The following is a 20,073-nucleotide window of genomic DNA, read 5'->3' as shown; positions in this document are numbered from 1 at the left end:
GTGAACTGATTTATAAGTTGAGATCCCAATGAAACCCCCAGGGCCTTTCCACTTTGTGTGTGTGTGTGTAACGTGTGATCTTCTATCCTTCTTATTTGACTTTAGGACACGAATATCCTTTTTCAAGAATTTTATGTGTGTGTGTAAAATAAATTGCATTTAAATTCATATTATTTAAAACTTCCATGACATAGTATAGCACAAAATACCCTGGATAGTACAAAGTTAAGAATGACTGCTGCCCTTTATGAGCCAAACCAACCGTGGAAGAGGAATTCTATGTAGGGAATAAGAATATAAAAATTTTCCCTCATCAGACAATAGCACAAGAATGCAAAAAGTAAGGGCCAGCCTAGAATAAGAAAGCAATCCCCATCAAACCGATACGCTATGGGCGATTCCTGTATTTCATGAATGCGAATGAAAACTCGCTTTGCAGCGACCACAGTACACTCTATAGTATAGACATACCTTGGAGATATTGTGGGTTCGGTTCCTGATCACCGCAATAAACCAAATATCGCAATAAAGCGAGTCATGTCACACAAAGTTTTTGGTTTCCCAGTGCATATAAAAGTTATGTTACACTAGACTCTAGTCTATGAAGTGTGCAATAGCATTCTGTCTTAAAAAAAAAAAAAAAGCACATACCTTAATTAAAAAATACTTCGTTGCTAAAAAATGCCAACCATCATCTGAGCCTTCAGCAAATCGTAATCTTTTTGCTGGTAGAGGGGTCTTGCCTCGATGGTGGCTGGTGACTGATCAGGGTGGTGGTTACTGAAGGCTGAAGTGCTGTGACAATTACTTAAAATAAGACAACAATGACGTTTGCCTCATTGATTGACTCTTCCTTTCAGGAAAGATTTCTCTAGCATGCGATGCTGTTTGATAGCATTTTACCCACCATAGAACTCTTTCGAAATTGGAGTCAATCCTCTCAAACCCAGCTGCTGCTTTATCTACTAAGTTTATATAATAATCTAAAGCCTTTGCTGTCATTTCAACAATGTTCACAGCATCTTTACCAGAAGTAGATTCCATCTCAAGAAACCACACTTTCTTCGCTCATCCGTAAGAAGCAACTCCTCATCCGTTTAAGTTTCATCATGAGATTGCAGCAATTCAGTCACATCTTCAGGCTCCACTTCTAATTCTATTTCTCGTCCTGTTTCCACCAGCTCTGCAGTTACTGCCTCCGCTGAAGTCTTGAACCCCTCAAAGTCATCCATGAGGATTGGAATCAACTTCTTCCAAACTCCTGTTAATGTTGATATTCTGACCTCCTCCCATGAATCACAAATGTTCTTAACGGCATCGAGAATGGTGAATCTTTTGCAGAAGGTTTACAATTAACTTTGCCCAGATCCATCAGAGAAATCACTAGTTATGGCAATTATAGACTTACGTAATGTATTTTTTAAGTAATAAAACTAGATATTCAAGATTACTTCTAGATCCGTGGGCTGCAGGATAGATGTTGTGTTGTTGTTGTTAGGTGCTGGAGAGTTGGTTCTGGCACATAGAGATCCTATGTACACCAGAATGAAAAACTGCTCAGTCTGGTGAATTCCTCATGACTGTTGTTATGCTTGGGCTCAATGTTGTAGCCACCGTGCCAATCCATCTCACTGAAGGTCTTCTCCAACACCGCAATTCAAAGGCAACAATTCTTCTTCAGTCTTCCTTATTCATTGTCAAGCTTTCACATGCATAGGAGGCAATTGAAAACACCATGGCTTGATTCCGGTGCACCTTGGTCCTCAAGGTGACATCCTTGCTTTTCAACACTTTAAAGCGGTCTTCTGCAGCCAATTTGCCCAATGCAATGCATCTTTTGATTTCTTGACTGCTGCTTCCATGGGTGTTGATTGTGGATCCAAGTAAAATGAAATCCTTGACAACCTCCGTCTCCTCTCTGTTTATCATGATGCTGCTTATTGGCCCAGTTGTGAGGATTTTTGTTTTCTTTATATGTTAAGGTATAAGCCACACTGACAGCTGTGGTCTTTGATCTTCATCAGTAAGTGCTTCAAGTCTTCTTCACTTTCAGCAAGCAAGGTAGTGTCATCTGTATAACGCAGGTTGTTAATTATTCTTCCTCCAGTCCTGATTCTGCACTCTTCATAAAGTCCAGCTTCTGGGATTATTTGCTCAACATGCAGATTGAATAGGTATGGTCAAAGGATACAACCCTGATGCACACCTTTCCTGACTTTAAACCATGCGGTATCCCCCTGTTCTGTTCGAACCACTGTGTCTTGATCCATATACAGATTCCTCATGAGCACAGAGTTCCAGAATTCCCATTCTTTGAAATGTTATCCATAATTTGGTGTGATCCACACAGTCGAATCCCTTTGCATAGTCCATAAAACACAGATAGACATCTTTCTGGTATTCTCTGCTTTCAGCCAGGATCCATGCATAGGACATCAGCAATGATATTCCTGGTTCCACCTCCTCTTCCGAATTTCTGGCAGTTCCCTGTCAATATACTGCTGCAGCCACTTTTGAATGCTCTTCAGCAAATTTTGCTTGTGTGTGATATTGTTAGATAATTTCCACATTTGGTTGGATCACCTTTCTAGGGAATAGGCATAAATATGGATCTCTTCCAGTCGGTTGGCCAAGTAGCCGTCTTCCAAATGTCTTGGCATAAATGAGTGAGCACTTCCAGCACTGCATCTGTTTGTTGAATCATCTCAATTGGTATTCCATCATTTCCCAGAGTCTTTTTTTTGGCCAGTGCCTTCAAGTGCAGCTTGAACTTCTTCCTTCAGTGCCATTGGTTCCTGATCATACATTACCTCCTGAAATGGTTGAACATCGACCAATTCTTTTTGATATAGTGACTCTGTATTCCTTCCATCTTCTTTTGATGCTTCCTACATCGTTTAATATTTTCCACATAGGGTCCTTCAGTATTGCCACTCAAGGCTTGAATTTTTCTTCAGTTCTTTCAGCTTGAGAAATGCTGAGCGTGTTCTTCCCTTTTGGTTTTCTATCTCCAGGTCTCTGCATATGTCATCATAATATTTTGTCTTCTTGAGCTGCCCTTTGAAATCCTCTGTTCAGCTCTTTTTCTTCATCATTTTTTTCCTTTTGCTTTAGCTACTCGACTTTCAAGAGCAAGTTACAGAGTCTGTTCTGACATCCATTTAGGTCTTTTCTTTCTCTCCTGTCTTTTTAATGACCTCTTGCTTTCTTTATGTACAATGTCCTTGATGTCATTCCACAACTCATCTGGTCTTATGTTATTACTGTTCAATGCATCAAATCTACTCTTGAGATGGTCTCTAAATTCAGGCAGGATATATTCAAGGTCGTACTTTGGCTCTCATGGGCTTGTTCTAATTTTCTTCAGTTTCAACTTGAACTTGCATATGAGTAATTGATGGTCAGATCTCCCATGCTTCTGTCATTTTGTCGTACTGTGAGGGCTTGTGTGTTGCTCTGATTCTGGGAGCTATGCCACCAGTATTCAAATACCAGCAAGGTTACCCATGGCAGACGGATTTCAGCTGTTTCCATACTAAGACAGACCAGGAAGAAGGACTCAGCAGTCTACGTCTGAAAAGAATTAGCCAGTGAAAATCTTATGAATAGCAGCAAAACATTGTCTGATATAGTGCCAGAAGATGAGACCCTCAGGTTTGAATGCACTCAAAATACGACTCTGGTAGAGCTGCCTCCTCAAAGTAGAGTTGACCTTAATGACGAGGATGGAGTCAAGCTTTTGGGACCTTCATTTGCTCACGTGGCATAACTCAAAATGAGAAGGAACAGCAACTTTGTTTTATGGGCATGTCTAGTTTTTGGATGAAGGGTAAGCCTCAGGAGCGACTTCATTACTGAGCTAAAATGGTGTCTGGGGACCATATTCTCGTGGTTTCTCCATTCTCTGTCAGGCCAGTAAGTCTGATCTTTTCTTGTGAGTTAGAATTTTCTTCTTTTTTTTTTCTTCTACATTTTTCTCAGTATTTTGGATTTTGTTGAGGGTTGCTCTGTGGCCTGAGATGTGATCTATTCTGGAGAACGTTCCATGTGAGCGAGAAAAGAATTTGTACTTTGCAACTGTTGGGTGGAGAGTTCTATATATGCCTATGAGTTCAAGTCGGCTGATTGTGTCCTTTAGATCTTCTGTATCTTTGCTGAGTTTCTTTCTAGATGTTCTGTCTTTTACCAAGAGTGGGGTGTTGAAGTCTCCATCTATTATTGTGGAAATGTAAGTTTCTCTTTTCAGTGCTGTTAGAGTTTGTTTTATGCATTTTGGAGCCCTGTTGTTGGGTGCATAGATATTTATTACAGTTATGTCTTCGTGATGGATCGTTCCTTTAATCATCATATAGTGCTCTTCTTTGTCTTTTATGGTGGATTTTGTTTTAAAGTCTATTTTAGCTGAGATTAGCATTGGCACTGCTGCTCTTTTTTTGGTAGCTGTTGGCTTGATATATTTTTTTCTGTCCTTTGATTTTTAATAAATTTACATCTTTGTTTCCAAGACGAGTCTCTTGTAGACACCATATTGATAGATCCTGTTTTTTTTAGCCATTCTGTTACTCTTTGTTTCTTTATGGGTGCATTTACGCCATTTATATCAGGTGTAATTATTGATAGGTGTCAGTTTATTGCTGCCATTTTGTAGTGCTTTTTTTGTGGTACAGACATTTACTTTGTCCTTATTACTCTGCTGTACTGAATTCCTTTTGTGAATTTTTTTAAATTTCTTTTGTTTTTGTAGATTTTGTTTCTACTGAGATTTTACGTTTTTCTTCTTTATTTTGTTGAGTAAGTTTGTTAACTTTCTTTGTGGTTACCTTGAAATTTACCCTTATCATCCTAGGTTTGAACCAATCTATTATTACTTGGTATTGCCTTGCCTTCCTCTCCATTAGAAAGCTCTATACCTACATAGTTTATTCCCTCTTTGATTGTTTTGAGTTTGTTGTCATTTGCAGATTAAACTTTCTGATTCCCTGTTGTAAATCTTTTGGTTTTGAATAGTTCTTGAGAGTTCATTTCCTAGGTTGGTATCTGGCTGCTGCAATCTTACATCCCAGATTCAGGCTGTAGTCTGATGTCATTTGTTCTCAATCCAAAGGACTCCTTTAATAATTCTTATAATTTTTGGTTTGGTTTTTACATATTCCCTTGATTTCTGTTTATCTGGAAATGTCATAATTTCACCATCATATTTGAACAAGAGTTTTATAGGATATATTATTTTTGGTTGGCAATTTTTTTTTCTTTCAAGGTTTTATATATGTCAGCGCATTGCCTTCTTGCCGCATGGTTTCTGCTGAGTAATCAGTGCTTAGTCTTATCGTTTTCCCTCTGTATGTGACTTTTCATTTTTCTCTAGCTGCTCTCAGGATTCTTTCTTTGTCTTTGGGTTTAGTGAGTGTGATTATGATATGCCTTGGTGATTTTCTTTTGGGGTCTATCATATATGCAGTTCAGTGAGCTTCTTGGATGGTCAGCTTTTAATCTTTCACGGTATTAGGGAAATTTTCTGTCAGTAATTCTTCAATGATCCTCTCTGTATTTTCCGTTTTCTCCCCCTGTCCTGGAACTCTGATCACTCTCACATTTTTGCTTTTGATTGTATTCCACATAATTCTCAGGGTTTCTTCATTTTCCTTGGTTCTTTTTTGTGATTTTTTTCTCAGGGTTGTATCCAAGTGTTTGTCTTCAATGTCTCTGATCCTGTCTTCCTTTGTTTCAAAGCTTCTCCTCAGCCTTTCTATGACAGTCTATTTCTGAAAATCTTGTTGTTTATCTTTTGGATTTCTAATTATTGTTTCTGTATGATTTCTAGTTCTGAATTTACTTTGGCTTTTTTCCCCTGTATTATTTTCCTAAATTCTTCCTTTTTTAATTTGCAATGAATTTGTCTATCTTTTCCTCATTTTTGTCTGCTTTTTGCTTCAATTCTTGGATAGCCCTGAATATTAGAGATTTGAAGTCCCTATCAGGTATTTCTAGTGCCTTTTCTTCTACTGGAAAGTCCTTTGGTGTTTTATTTTGGATGCCTACTGGAACCATCCTGTCCTGTTTCTTTAAATATGTTTTGATATTGTCTGCTATCTTCGGGACATTCAGTAGTTATTTTCTTCATTTATTGGTTGTAGATTTGTTTGTTTCATCCTGCTTTTTTGTTTTATTTGGCTATGTCTGTGCAGGTGGGCTGTGCATTCTTTGTTGTTTGCTCATCTGTGGGTTCATGCTGTGGGCATGATAGTTTTCACCTCCTTGTCCAAAGGGCAGGGTCAGTCACTCAGCTGTGGTGCAGCAGGGCAGGCCCAACTGAAGGGGAGGGGCTGGAGTGGGTCGTTTGTGGCACGTACTGGGGCCAACAGGGCGGGCCAGGGGTCAGTGTAGGGTAGGTTCCAGTAGGCCTTGCTCGTGCTGCTCTAGGGTATAATGTTCAGCACACGGTGCAGGTAGGCAGGAGGGGCGGGGGAGGTTGTGATGTGTGAAGCTAATATGGGTATGGTATAGAAGAGAGAGAAGAGCCAAAACAAACAAATAAACAAAAACAGTGCTAAGGGAGGTTGCTGTTGGAGTACAGAGATAAGAAACAGAGAAATGAAGAAAAACAAAAAGGAAAAAAGAAAAAAATTAAAAAAGGAAGAAATGCCCCCAGGGGTCCCACCAGTGACAGGGGAAGTGTCTCCCAGGCCTTGGAGCATAGTCTATCTAGAAGGGGCAGAGACTGGCACACAGTGGCAGGTATTCAGGAGACAGGAAAAGAAGGAAAGCAGAGAGAGATGAGAAACTGAGAAACGAAGAAAAACAAACATGAGAAAAGTAAAAGAAAAAATAAATAAAAAATAGAAGAAATGCCCCCCATGATCCCACTGATGAGGCTGTGAAGACCAGGGATGTGGCTCTGAAACCATGCACTACACCTCTCTAGAAGGGGCAGAGATGGCACACAGTGCCAGGTATTCAGGAGATGGGAAAAGAAGGTAAGTGGAGAGAGAGAGACAAGAAACTGAGAAATGAAGAAAAATAAAAAGGAAAAAAGAAAAAAAACTTTAAAATGGGGGGAAAAAGGCCCTCAGAGATCCCACTGGTGTGGCTACACAGAACGAGGACGTGACTCCCAAGCCTCGCAGTACAGCCTGGTTAGAATGGGCAGAGATGGCACATAGCACTAGGTATTCTTGAGACAGGAAACGAAGGGAAGTAGAGAGAGATGAGAAAATGAGAAAGGAAGAAAGACAAAAAGGAAAAAGAAATGACCCAAGGATCCCCACCAGCCTGGCTCCACAGACCAGGGAAGTGGCTCTCAAGCCACACAGTACAGCCCAGCTAGAAGGAGTTCTCAAGCTATGAAAAGAAAAAACAGACACAAAAAAAGTCTCCAGTGATCCCACCAACATGGCGGTGCAGGCCAGGGAAGCAGTTCCCCAGCCAGGCAGCACTTCACAGCCTGTCAAGAAGAAGCAAAGATGGCACAACAGTAAAAGGCAAGGAATGAACCAAAAGGTGAAAAAAGCAATACTAGCAACAAGTAAATGACACTGAAGGAGCTGGCCTAAGTGGGCAGTGCAGATTCAAGCAGCACAGAAGCTGGCACCTCCTGGACAGCCTACTGGGAAGTGGTGGAGGCTGAGCAGGTAGAAGAAGGGTTGGGGGTGGGAAAGTGTACATCACTGGTTACTGGGTGCTCTGTCTCTGCTGGGAGCTCCATGAAGCTGCTTTCCCGTATTCCCTGCCTGCTGATCTCTGACAGGAGTTCAAGATGGGGAATCCACGCTGTGTTAGCTGATGGGGGCCTCCACTCCTACCTCTTCTAGCTCTCTGTTTTCTGTAAGTGTCTTATGCCATTTGGTGCTTGGTTGAGTTCTTTTTTTTTTTTTTTTTAATTTTTATTGTGCCTTAAGTGAAAGTTTACAAATCAAGTCAGTCTCTCACACAAAAATTTATATACACCTTGCTACGTACTCCCAATTGCTCTGCCCCTAATGAGACAGCCCGCTCCTTCCCTCCACTCCCTTTTCATGTCCATTTTGCCAGCTTCCAAACCCCTCTACCCTCTCATCTCCACTCCAAGCAGGAGATGCCAACATAGTCTCAAGTGTCCACCCGATCCAAAAAGCTCACTCCTCACCAGCATCCCTCTCCAACCCATTGTCCAGTCCAATTCCTGTCTGAAGAGTTGGATTCGGGAATGGTTCCTGTCCTGGGCCAACAGAAGGTCTGGGGGCGATAACCACCGGGGTCCTTCTAGTCTCAGTCAGACCATTAAGTCTAGTCTTTTTATGAGAATTTGGGGTCTGCATCCCACTGTTCTCCTGCTCCCTCAGGAGTTCTCTGTTGTGTTCCCTGTCAGGGAAGTCATCAGTTGTAGCCAGGCACCATCTAGCTCTTCTGGTCTCAGGCTGCTGTAGTCTCTGGTTTATGTGGCTCTTTCTGTCTCTTGGGCTCATAATTACCTTGTGTCCTTGGTGTTCATTCTCCTTTGATCCAGGTGGGTTGAGACCATTTGATGCATCTTAGATGGCCCCTTGTTAGCGTTTAAGACCCCAGATGCCACTCTTCAAAGTGGGATGCAGAATGTTTTCTTAATAGATTTATTATGCCAATTGACTTAGAAGTCCCCTGAAACCATGGTCCCCAGACCTCTGTCCCTGCTACGCTGGCCTTCGAAGCATTCAGTTTATTCAGGAAACTTCTTTGCTTTTGATTTAGTCCAGTTGTGCTGACCTCGCCTGTTTTGTGTGTTGTCTTTCCCTTCACCTAAAGAAGTTCTTATCTACTATCTAACTAGTAAATACCCCTCTCCCACCCTTCCTCCCTCTCCCCTCTCATAACCATTAAAGAATGTTTTCTTCTCTGTTTAAACTATTTCTTGAGTTCTTATAATAGGGGTCTTATACAATATTTGTCCTTTTGCAACTGATTAATTTCACTCAGCATAATGCCTTCCAGATTCCTCCACGTTACGAAACGTTTCACAGGTTCATCACTGTTCCTTATCGATGCATAGTATTCCATTGTGTGAATATACCACAATTTATTTATCCATTCATCCATTGATGGGCACCTTGGTTGCTTCCATCTTTTTGCTATTGTAAACAGTGCTGCATTGAACATGGGTGTGCATATATCTGTTCATGTAAAGGCTCTTGTTTCTCTAGGATATATTCCAAGGAGTGGGATTGGTTGAGTTCTTTACTCTTCATTTGATGCTTCGGGTTCCAGGCTTGACGTTTGTCTCTGTTTTACTTAGTTTTTTGGGTCTATGCTGTGGAGGGATGGCATGGTGCTTCTGTCTATAGAGCCATGTTGGCTCCACCTCTTGTCTGTGTCATAAATTTTTGAATGAGAAATTAACTTAAACTGTAAACTTTCATCTAAAGCACAATAAAAAGAAAAAAAAAATGCAGGGCAGTATGTCATTTGCTTGGGCGGCATCTCTGAGAGGTGGCCTCTCTGAGAAGCTGATTCTGGAATAAGAGGAAATTAACCATGCAAGGGTCTAGAGGCAGGGGGGTCCAGGTGGAGGAAACAGCTAATGCAAGGCTTGTCATAGTCAAAAAGCATTAGAAAGGTCATGTGGCCAGAGAGCAGCAGTGAGGGGTGAGTTCAGAGAAGTGAGCAGGACCCCATCATACACGGCCTGGTAGGTCATGAATGTTAGGGATGTATTTGGCTGCATGTAAAGAAACCAACTACAAGGGCTTAATCTAATGGGGGTTTCTTTTCCACACACCGTGGGAAGTCCGAAGGGAGCATTCTGCTGCTGTGCAGAGCCTCCACAGGCCATCAAGGTCCAACACACCTTTGATCTTTTTGCTCTGCCGCCTTTCAAGTATGGTTTTCGTCTCTTTGGTTGTCTCACGGTTGCAATACGATTGTTTTGCTTTCTGCCTTCTGTCTGAATTCAGGGCAGTAAAAACAACGAAGTCACAAGGAGGAAAGGAGGTGCTCCTATGAAGAATGTAAAATTTCCCCAGAAATCCCCTAAGAGACTCCCACTTGAATTTCAGTAGCAGAATTGGGTCACTTGGCCACTCCTAGCTGCAAAGGAGGCTGGGAAATGTGTGTGTGTGTGTTTTTCCAAGCTAGAGTCATTTCCGCCCTAAACAAAATATTTCCTTTGGTAAGAATGGCTATTGAGTAGGCAGCTACTCCACAACATAATGAGTAGTCTGGATTCTATTCTAGATGGGAAGTCATTGGTGAGTGGGTGGGGGAATCAAGAGTTCTGTTTTGAACATGCGAAATGAAAGAAGGTTGGTTCCCCCAAAGTGTCCCAATCAGTGTAGTCTTAGAGAATTGGTCATAGTTAGGCAGAGATAGATTCCCTCAGGCCTGAGGGCATGCCAGTGGGGCCTGGGGCCACCAGAGCCACTCGGCAGCTCAGCTGTCTCAGGAGACTCCTTCTTCTACCCCAAAAACATGCCATGACATGTGTCATCGACTCTGAGATTTCATTGCCTATCAGGTGCACCTTTACCAAGGGGGGAAATATAGGAGTCCCTGAGTGGTGCAAACAGTTAATGTGCTCAGCTGCTAACTGAAAATGTCGGAGGTTCAAGTCCATCCAGAGGCACCTTGGAAGAAAGGCCTGGCGATCTACTTACAAAAAATCAGCAATTTCAGAATTTTCTTCTGAGCTACTGACACTCGTCTGCAGGTTTTGAAACAATTACAAGAGAAAGGCAACTATATCATAACTGCTGCTGGGCTAACAGCTACCCTGCTATCGGTGAGGTTGAAATGTGGGTGGAAAAAAAAGCGTATCTCAGATCAATCTATGGTATATGCATTTCTATACCTCTGTGATGTACAAAAGGCTGGGCGGTGCTGTTTTAGACACCCAGATGGAGACATCAGGGAAGCGGTGGGGTACGTGAGTCTGGAGTTCAATCCAGAGGTCAGGGATGGAGAAATGGGTTTGCAGATTTGGCATCTAGTCATACGCACCAGCCTACGTGAGACCATCTAAGGAAAGTGTAGACAGGGAAGCGGGCCAGTGCAGAGCCCTGGGGTACTGAAATATTTAGAAAACTTATAAGAATTGGAAGGGCTGAGAGTAAGCAGCCAGGGCACAGAAGAACTAGAAGAACCAGCCAGTGATGTGGCATCCTTGAGGGGGACGGTCAGCTGGACCAAGCGCTGCTGAGAGGTGACGGAGAATGACAATGGAAAAGTGACCACTGGATTTGGCCACATGGACTGACCTTGACAAGAGGAGTTTCCGAGGTTGGAGCCAGCACTGTGGAGATGGATGAAACCAGATAGATAGCACTGGGTTGAGGAGCCAATGGGAGGGATGAGGGAGAGACAACGTGTACAGGCATTTTTGAGCAGTTTTCTTGTCAAAGGCAGATGTACATCAAGAGAGGTAGCCAGGACGGGCCCTTTAGGCATGTTTCTATGCTAATCCAGCAAGGCATAACTGATGGTGCAGGAGAGAATAACTGTAGTTGCAAAGTACTTGTGAAGGCGAGAGGGATACCATCCAGAGCACAGAGGGCGGTCAGCTTTGGATAGAATCAAGTTCCATCGCAAGAGAAGCCCACAGAGATGGAACCTTCAAAGCAATCAACCGGTGCAGGATGCGCTGCGGTGCCTATTTGCCTTGCCTATTTGCCTAGGAGCAGGCTCTCCCCACTGTGTCTACTTCTAACAACCCCCTGCCATCCGCGGCCCCGCGGTTGCTCCCATCTGGGGCGTCATTTCCGCACTTAATGAGCCACTGCAGGCGTGAGATGGGTATGGGCATTTAGCAGACGGCCAGGTCGGGCTGAAGACACGGCAGCACTCCGGGCGCCTCCACTCTGGCCGCACCGCCGACCCCCGACTACCGCGGGGGTTGTGGAGCGCGTCCCACCCATCAAGGGGCCTCAAGCTGAGACCCTTCCGTCCTCCTGCGACTCCCCTGCCAGCACCGCCCCCGCCGCTGCCAACCCCACACACCCCCCCCCGGACGTCCTCCCTCCTCCTCCGTCCGGGAGAGAACGTCCAACGTGGCGCTGGCGAATGCGCATGCTCCGCTCTCGGGGAGCGGGGAGTGACGGGCGGGGTCGGGCGCGGTGACGCCATCACGCACCCCGACGAGTGGGCGGGGCGACGTTGGCGGGGCCGCGCCACGTCGGCGCCAGCGGCCGGGGGCGTGTCCGCTCCTGAGCGGTCCGCGCGGTGTCCCTCCGTCCCGCGCGCTTTTCCCGTACCCACTCGCTCCTGGCCCGCGAGCCCGCCGCCGCCGTCCCCAGCCCTGCGGAACCCGGCGCACCATGTCTTCGCCTCCCCAAGGGAAGCTGGAGACTAAAGCTGGACACCCGCCGGCCGGTACTGACTCGTTTCCCTTTCTCTCCTTGCGCGGTCTCTCTGCCCTCAGTCCCGAGGGCGGGCTCGAACCCGCGGCCACCGGGCAGGGACGGGGCGCCGGGCGGGGGCTCCGCAGGGAGGGACCGGTCCTCGATCCCTGCCCAGGGTCCTAAATGCACCGAGCGAGCGCTGGCCAAAAGAGAATCGTTCTGCGTGGAGACTTGCCACCTCCGAACAAGAAACTTCGGTGTGGGACGTGTCCCTCCTAGGACTGTCGCTCACACTCAGTCCCGCGCTGCGAAGACCCGTTTCTTTAAAGTAGGAGAAACAGCTTCCGTGTGCTAACTCGGATGCAAATTAGAATGGCTCGGAGGAGCCCGGTTGCGCAACTTAAAAAAAGAAAAAACAAAACCAAACGTTTGTGGTCAGTACTTACGTAGAGGTGCAGACGTTTAAAGTAAAACGAGTAACAGAAACAAAAGTCAGTGTTTTTAACAGGCTAGGCTGATAGCGTTTCATGCTGACAAAAGATCCAAACGAAGGTACTTTCTTTTTTTTTTTATTTAAAATCATTCATCACTCAGTATGACTTATTTTACCCCCGTTTCTTTCATATCCAGCTTCCGGTCAAAAAAAAAATTTTTTTTTCCAGCAAGTCCTAAACTTCTGAGACAAGGAAGTTAAACCCAGAGCCATCTTTCCCAGAAAATATGAATCTAAGCAGCTGGTATGCTGAGACCTCCTTCTCCCGTTTCTGAGCGCAGTTCCTGTTTGCTCTTTCGACTCTGTGCAAGCTGTCCATTTCATTTCTCCTCTTCGAGTGACAGGCAATCCATATGGAAGGACAACAGGCAAGAGACTCAGGCCACTGGGTCCCAGGAACCGAGTCACCTCGGTGTCAGGGGTTCTCTTAGGGTCTTAACTGCATATGTTTGCGTTATAAACTCAGTCTTCTAGTAACAAACTAGAGAGAAACGTGGCTTCTTTCGTGGCACGTTTGTGCCATCTTGATACAGGGAAGATTCCTGGAATACACGGGCCCTTGTCTTCCACCCTGCTTGTCTCCCCCCGGTAGGGCACCACTTCTCTGCCTCAACATCTGCAGAGGAGCAGTTCTTAAAATAGGTCGCCTTCCAGAATAGGTACTCTTTTTCACTGGTGAAATTTAGGCTCACAACAACAGCAGCAACTAACTGGTGGTGGTGGTGTTGGGTGCTGTTGAGTCGATTTCTACTCACAGCAACCCCAGGTGACAGAGTAGAACTGCCCTATAGGATTTTCTTGGCTGTGATCTTTATGGAAGCAGATTGCCAGGTCTTTCTTCCGCACAGCTGCTGGGCGGGTTCGAGCAGTCAACCTTTCGGTTAACAGCCAAGCAGGAGAAAAATGGCTGATAGGAAGGGACTTGTGAAGCTTGGAAATTTTGAAAATCCTTCCGACGTGAAGGAAAATGGACTTCGTGGGCATTTAAGGAAATACAGTTATATTATTTTTGTGCTGCGTTAATAAAAAAGGATCTCAAGAGGGATGTTTTCGGTGGACCTTGAATTCCTACTGGTGTGGGCCCGTGTGCAGCTGCAGAAAAATCAGGCAGCACCACCACAGGGAAGACCACCTTTATTTGCACTCGTGGGGGTACTGCTTCTGCTGGACCAGGTGCCAGCATTCTGCCCAGCTCCTCTGCCCCTGGGCTAATCAGTTGCATTAAAGGGTGTGATTAGAATGATGTCAAATCAGAGTAGCAGCAATTTGTGTATAGAGATGTGTCCATATGGAGATTTTTAATATCAGAGATATAGGCTGCATGTGTTAAACTCTAAGGAGGAATTTCACGAAGAACTGAAATTTTCTTTGAATTGTAAAATAAAGAGATAGACTTTGTGAATTACAAAGTACATAGCTTATGCAGGCCTGAGGACAGAGGAGGCCCTGTTTTTGTGCTAGCTCTGCAGTAAACGTAAGTTCTAAATTTTGAAACACATCACTTGACTCCTCTGAGGCTTAGCTTTTTCTGTGAAATGCAAGGGTTTGGAACAGATGGTCTTCCTCTAGGAAACGGAGGGTGGTGCTGCCTTTGCTCTGTGGCTCTCACTGGAGCTCCATTGCCTCCATCCCTCTTGGGGATCAGAGCCCCAAGGGCAGGTAAGCCTGCAGGTAAAGTCCTCAGGTGGTTCAGGAGGTCCTTTTAGCCTTTGGGAGCCCCTGGATGGTACAGTTAATGGGCTTGGCTGCCAACTGAAGAGCTGGTGGCTTGAGTCTGTCCAGAGGTGCCTTGGGAGAAGGTCCTGGTGGTCTGAAAGATCAGCCACTGAAAACTCTGTGAAGCACAGTTCCACTGTGACACACACGGGGTCGCTATGAGTTGGGGTCAACTCCCAGACAGCTGGGTGGGGTTTCAGCCTTTGGGGCCTAAATCTCGCAGGAGCCGCACAGCTGGCTGCCACCGTCATCCAGCGTTTTTATCAGGCCTGTTAGTTTTGGGCAGAGTTAGAGGGGAGGGCCTGGCACCCGGGGCCCAGAGGTGCAGGCTAGAAAGGAGCCTTTGGTGGGTGGTGGTATTTTGGCTGTCAGCAGTACCTCTGTCACTCCTCTGAGGCCCCATGTGTCACAGGAGGCCCTGTGTGAAAGTCTTTCTTGGCAGGAAGCTCTGGCTTTCTTGTTTAGATTGGCATAGCCAGCGAGTAGGTGGTTTTGCGGAGTAGATGTTAGAAAAAAAAAAGCGACCTGCTATAATAAAGGGTAATCATCAAGGATAGCCAAGAATACAGTTCATAAATCAAAATAAGAGCCTTAAAAACTCTGGGAACACTTTCATGAAGTGCTTAAATTGGAGACCGGTGCTTAAACCCTCAACCGGAAATACTGAAATTCTCCTCCTTTGCCTTTCTCAGTGTTGTTTTGTGTTTTCTCTTTACTGCTATCTGGACCAGGTCACTCTAGTGCCATCTCACAACATCCCCTGTTTTCCTCATTATCGCCCTTACCTCTACCCGTCTGCCTCTTCCCTTTGTTCCTGGCCTGGATATTATTACTGATATCTTTTATCTCCAGTGGCCGGCACAGGTTGGCACAAAATAGCCAGTAAATACCTCCTGAAAGAGTCCTCCAGGGCCTCTTACCGCTCTTCGCTTCCCCATAGCTTGCCGGGACGCACCTTCCCCAGTGTCTCCAGCGTCTTCACTGCTGACGCAGGGGCACTCTCAGCCAGTTATGGAAGCATAGTAACAGTAGTAATATTAGTAACTAACATTTGCTGAACTTACTGTGTGCCCAGGAGTCCCTGAGTGGTGCAAACGATCAACAAGCTCTGCTGCTAATGAAAGGTTGGTGGTTCGAGTCCACCCTGAGGTGCCTCAGAAGAAGGGCCGGGTAATCTGCTTCCAAAAAATCAGCCACTGAAAACCACACGGAGCACAGTTCTACTCTGACATATGGGGTCGCCATGAGTCAGAATGGATGAGACAGCAACTGTTTTTTTAAAATTGTTCTTTAGGTGGAAGTTTACAGAGCAAATTAGTTTCTTATTAAACAATTAAGACACACATTGGTTGCCGGCAGTTGACTTGGTGCCCAGCACTTGACGTTTACGTGTTCGTTTAATTAGCAGTTACTTTACGGTTGCCATAAAGAGGACAAAGCCATTTGAAAAAGTGTCTTGCTGATTCCTCTGAGCCAGTGACTTCCAGAGGGACGAGCTTGAAGGCCCTTGGCCTTTGGGACCTCAAAGCCCTTCTCCTTGATAGACGATGCCATCACTTGCCAGGTGCCCCTGCCAAGGTGCGAGATTAATAAGACGGCGCTTACAGTCTTCTGAAGAGCTTGGAGGAAAGGTCGGCGTACATCCCGAGTATTGTTATTTACGAGTGACGGGTGGCGCTGCCTAACGTCGTAGTAAGTGTACTGGAGTCTGCAGAAGTAATCAAGTCTTAATGGTTTGAGACCTCGCCACTTCTCTCGACTACAGAATGTTTGCAGAGAAATGGGGTGAGACTGCTTGTTTTATGAGAGTTACTGCAAGTACAGATTAGCAGACTTGGAATTAGTGGGGTTCTGGTCACCTAACTGCAGTAACAGTGTTCCCCAGCAGAAAGGAGGATATAATTATAAGCCCGGCTATAACTCATTTTTGCCAGTCTTTCTGAGTTTGTGGCAGTGATGTGGATAAAATCGTTTTGTTGAATCCATTTTGCTGGTCCCGTTCGCCTCCATTTGCCAGGAGAGCCAAAACCATATGTCACTGAAGTTCTCATAAATCTAGTACGTGACAGCTTTGAGTGTGACTAATTTTATGTATGGTTTTCATTGAAAAGTATGCATTCCTTTTAGAACTGAGTCAAATGGAAATAATGTCAGTTCTATTTACTTGAATTAAAATGAGAAATAGGCTACTTTGCCTTTTTTATTAGCTTGAAAATAGTTCAACTTTCCATTATATCAGTCAGTCTTTTAGAGTCTGACATCAGTTGAGGATGTCTCTGAAAGGTTGTGGGGGATGATTTCTCCTGAGTTATCTCCCTGCAGGGAGGTTTCCAGGTGATTTGAGCCACTCTGTTGTTGGAAACGGAAGACTCATTTGCCTTTTACCACGTATAGCTCCGATGTCCTTATCCCCGTCACTGGTGACTGACTAGGGGTAAGATAAGAGGTCTGCTTTGGTTCCCAGTATGCCAAGCGTTCTGGTTATCTAGTGCTGCTATAACAGAAGTACCACAAGAGGACGGCTTTAACAAACAAATTTAGTCTCTCACAGTCTAGGAGGCTAGAAATTCAAATTCAGGGCACCCTCTCCAGGGGAAGGCTTTGTCTCTCTCTTGGCTCTGGGGGAAGGACGTTGTCATCAGTCTTGCCCTGGTCTAGAAGCTTCTCAGTGCAGGGACCCCAGGTCCAAAGGAGACGCTCTGTTCCTGCCACTTCTATCTTGGTGATATGAAGTTCCCCCATATCTATGCTCACTTCTCTCTCATTGTCTCTCTTGTAAGCTAAAAGGTGATACAGGCCACACTCCAGGGAAACTCCCCTTACGTCAGATCAGGGCTGTGACCTGAGTAAGGGTATTGTTTCCCACCCTAATCCCACCCTAATACTCGTTAACATAACCGAATTTTGCCTCATTAACCATAGGCAGAGATTAGGATTTGCAACACAGGAGAATTACATCAGATCACAAAATGGAGGACAGCCACACAATACTGGGAATCATGGCCTAGCCAAGTTGACACATATTTTTTGAGGACACAGCTCAATCCACGAAAGTAGGAAAAAAGAAAAAAAAATTAGCTACTACATTGTTCAAAGCTTCCAGAAGGGTGGCCTGTAGGATTTCTAAAACCTGTTTTAGGTCTCACCTCTATTTTCTAGTCACTTGTGGTTATGTCCCCTGTATTAATTTCCTAGGGGTGCCTGGGTGGCTTAACACAATCGAGATTTATTGTCTCAGTTCTGGTGGCCAGGAGTCAAGGTGTCAGCAGGGCTAGCCTGTCTCTGAAGGCTCCAGGGGAGAATCTGTTTCATGCCTTTCTTTGAACTTCTGGTGTTGCTGGCAGTCCTTGGCCTGCAGACACATCACTCCAGTTGCTGTCTGCCTCCATCATCATGTGGCATTCTTCCTGTGTCTCTTCTTTTAAGGACACCAATCCTACTAGATTAGGACCATCCTAATGACCTCACCTTAACTTGATTGCATCTGCAAAGACCCTACTTCCAGACAATGTCACATTCACAGGTACCGGGGGTTAGGACTTCAGGATATCTTTGGGGGGAACACTATTCAACCCATAGTGCTCCTTCTTGCATCTTCTGTGTGTGTCCTTTTACTTGTGTTTGCTTGGCTTTGTGAATGCTTTCTCTTTTCTAACTTCAAAAATGTTTTTGTTTTTATAGGGAATATTCACTTGTGTATAAAATACTGTATTAGTGGAAGTAAATAACACTGGCTATTGTAACAAACAACCCAAAATCTTAGTACTGAAGACAGTGAAGGTTTATTTCTCTCTTGGGCAGCCTGCCTCTAAGGAACCATTCAGAGACCAGACTTTTTCTATCGCATGAGGCTGTCATTTCAATGTGGGGCCTCTACCAAAGGTGGGAGAGAGGATAGTTCATTGTGCTGGGGCTTTATGGTGCCATCTGGGACTGGTGTGTGTCACTGTATTAGTTTCTCTGACTGCTGTAATAAGTGACCACAAACTTAATGACTTAATACAAATTTATTACCTTACAGTTCTGGAGGTCAGAATCCAAAACGGGTGTCACTGGGCTAAAATCAAGGTGTCGGCAGGCGTGTGTTCTTCTCCGGAGGCTCTAGGGGAGAATCTGGTTTCTTGCCTCTTCTAGCTTTCAGAGGCTCCCTGCATTCCTTGGCTCACGGCCCCCTCCTCCATCTTCAAAGCCAGCAGTGGCTGGTTGAGTCTTTCCAACATCTCCTCACTGACGCTGATGCTGCCTCTTCTGTCTCCTTGTGATTACGTTAGACTGGCCTGGGTAATTCAGGATTATCTGCCTGTTTTAAGGTCAGCTGATTAAAACTGAAATACCAGTTGCCATTGAGTTGATTCTGACTTATGGTAACCCGCACGTATCAAAGTAGAACTGAGCTTCATAGAGTTTTCAGTGACTGGTTTTTTGGAAGTAGACTGCCAGGCATTTCTTCTGAGATGCCTCTGGTAGACTTGAAACACCAGCCTCTTGGTTAGCAGCCAAGCATGTTTATCATTTACCCCATTAGCAACCTTAATTCCACCTGTAACTATGATCCCCCCCTTGCCACGTAAAATAACATAATCACCGGTTCCAGAGATTAAGACATGGACATCTTTGAGGGACCACTCTTCTAATGTCACTTTTCCTCAGACCCGGTCAGATGGCCCCAACTCAACTGCAAGGGAGGCTGGGCTGGGATTGGTAAACACCTAATAAGTCTCTCCCTCAGCCCCCAGCCCCCAGCCCCCAGTGCAGGTGTCTCTGGAATATCTCCAAGCAGCGTTCTTCACAGAACTCCTTCAGCCAGCTGCCTCCCCACCAACCCACTCCTCAGCTTTGGCATTACAGATCAGAGGAGACCCAGTCGCTGTCCAGGGTTTCCATCTTGGCCCAGCCACCACTCAGATTGTCCTTTGGGTCAACACTGTGTTGTAAAGTAGAATAGGTGCTGGTGTGGAAGATGGGCCTAGACTTTCGGTTCTGACTCAGAGCTATGTGACCCCCCTGGGCTGGGCCCTGTCTCTGAACTTCACGTCTACCTCTGTGAAGCGAGTGGGGCTGTTCCCTGTCATTTTTAAGAATCTTCCCACTTGGACCATCTAAGATTCTAAGCCCAGAATAGCAGTTTCTCTTACGTCTTCCTCGACAGTGTTAATGTTGAAACCATTAAGCACGCAAGTTCAGGACCTTATCAGGGCTCCTTTTTTAGCACAGCGATTGCTTCCACCCAGTGCCTAGGTTCCTGCAACCCCTGTGCAGACTCCACTGGGTCTCGAGTGCAGGGGCTCACTGAGACTCCCCATAGCTTGGGTCTGTTGTCAGGCAGGCTGTCCGTGCCCTGGCTCTGCATAGGTTCCGTCTGCCTTCACCCCCTTGTCCACTTCCTGTTCTCTTCTCTGGGCTCCCACACTCAGGCCCATGAGTCACCAAACACGTGAGTTTCTGCTCTGCGTGCCTGGGATTCTCTTTCCTTTCTCCGAGTGGAGCTAAGTTGGACCCTATCCCATTGTCCTGTTGCCACCCACCTAACCTCACTGAGGAGTCCCAGGGGGTGCAAATGGTTAATGTACTCAGCTGCTCACC

At 45.3% G+C, this 20,073-nt stretch overlaps 1 protein-coding gene and 1 long non-coding RNA gene across 2 annotated transcripts in view; one reads left to right on the top strand and one right to left on the bottom strand.

The window, feature by feature from the left end:
• LOC126063058 (uncharacterized) overlaps positions 1–12,082 on the bottom strand; it is a 134,336-nt gene extending 122,254 nt beyond the window's left edge. Inside the window, exon 1 of the long non-coding RNA XR_007514200.1 lies at positions 11,202–12,082. This is a non-coding gene — a long non-coding RNA (uncharacterized LOC126063058). The remainder of the gene's footprint in view (positions 1–11,201) is intronic.
• Positions 12,083–12,139: 57 nt separating this feature from the next.
• Positions 12,140–20,073, top strand: part of DAP (death associated protein) — an 85,047-nt gene continuing 77,113 nt past the window's right edge. The window contains exon 1 of the mRNA XM_049861136.1: positions 12,140–12,312. Within this exon, the coding sequence (XP_049717093.1) occupies positions 12,258–12,312 (55 nt within the window). The 5' untranslated portion in view covers positions 12,140–12,257. The remainder of the gene's footprint in view (positions 12,313–20,073) is intronic.

This window comes from Elephas maximus, chromosome 2, assembly GCF_024166365.1.
Source record: "Elephas maximus indicus isolate mEleMax1 chromosome 2, mEleMax1 primary haplotype, whole genome shotgun sequence".
Taxonomy (NCBI): Eukaryota; Metazoa; Chordata; class Mammalia; order Proboscidea; family Elephantidae; genus Elephas; species Elephas maximus.
This window is presented reverse-complemented; position numbering and strand designations above follow the sequence as displayed.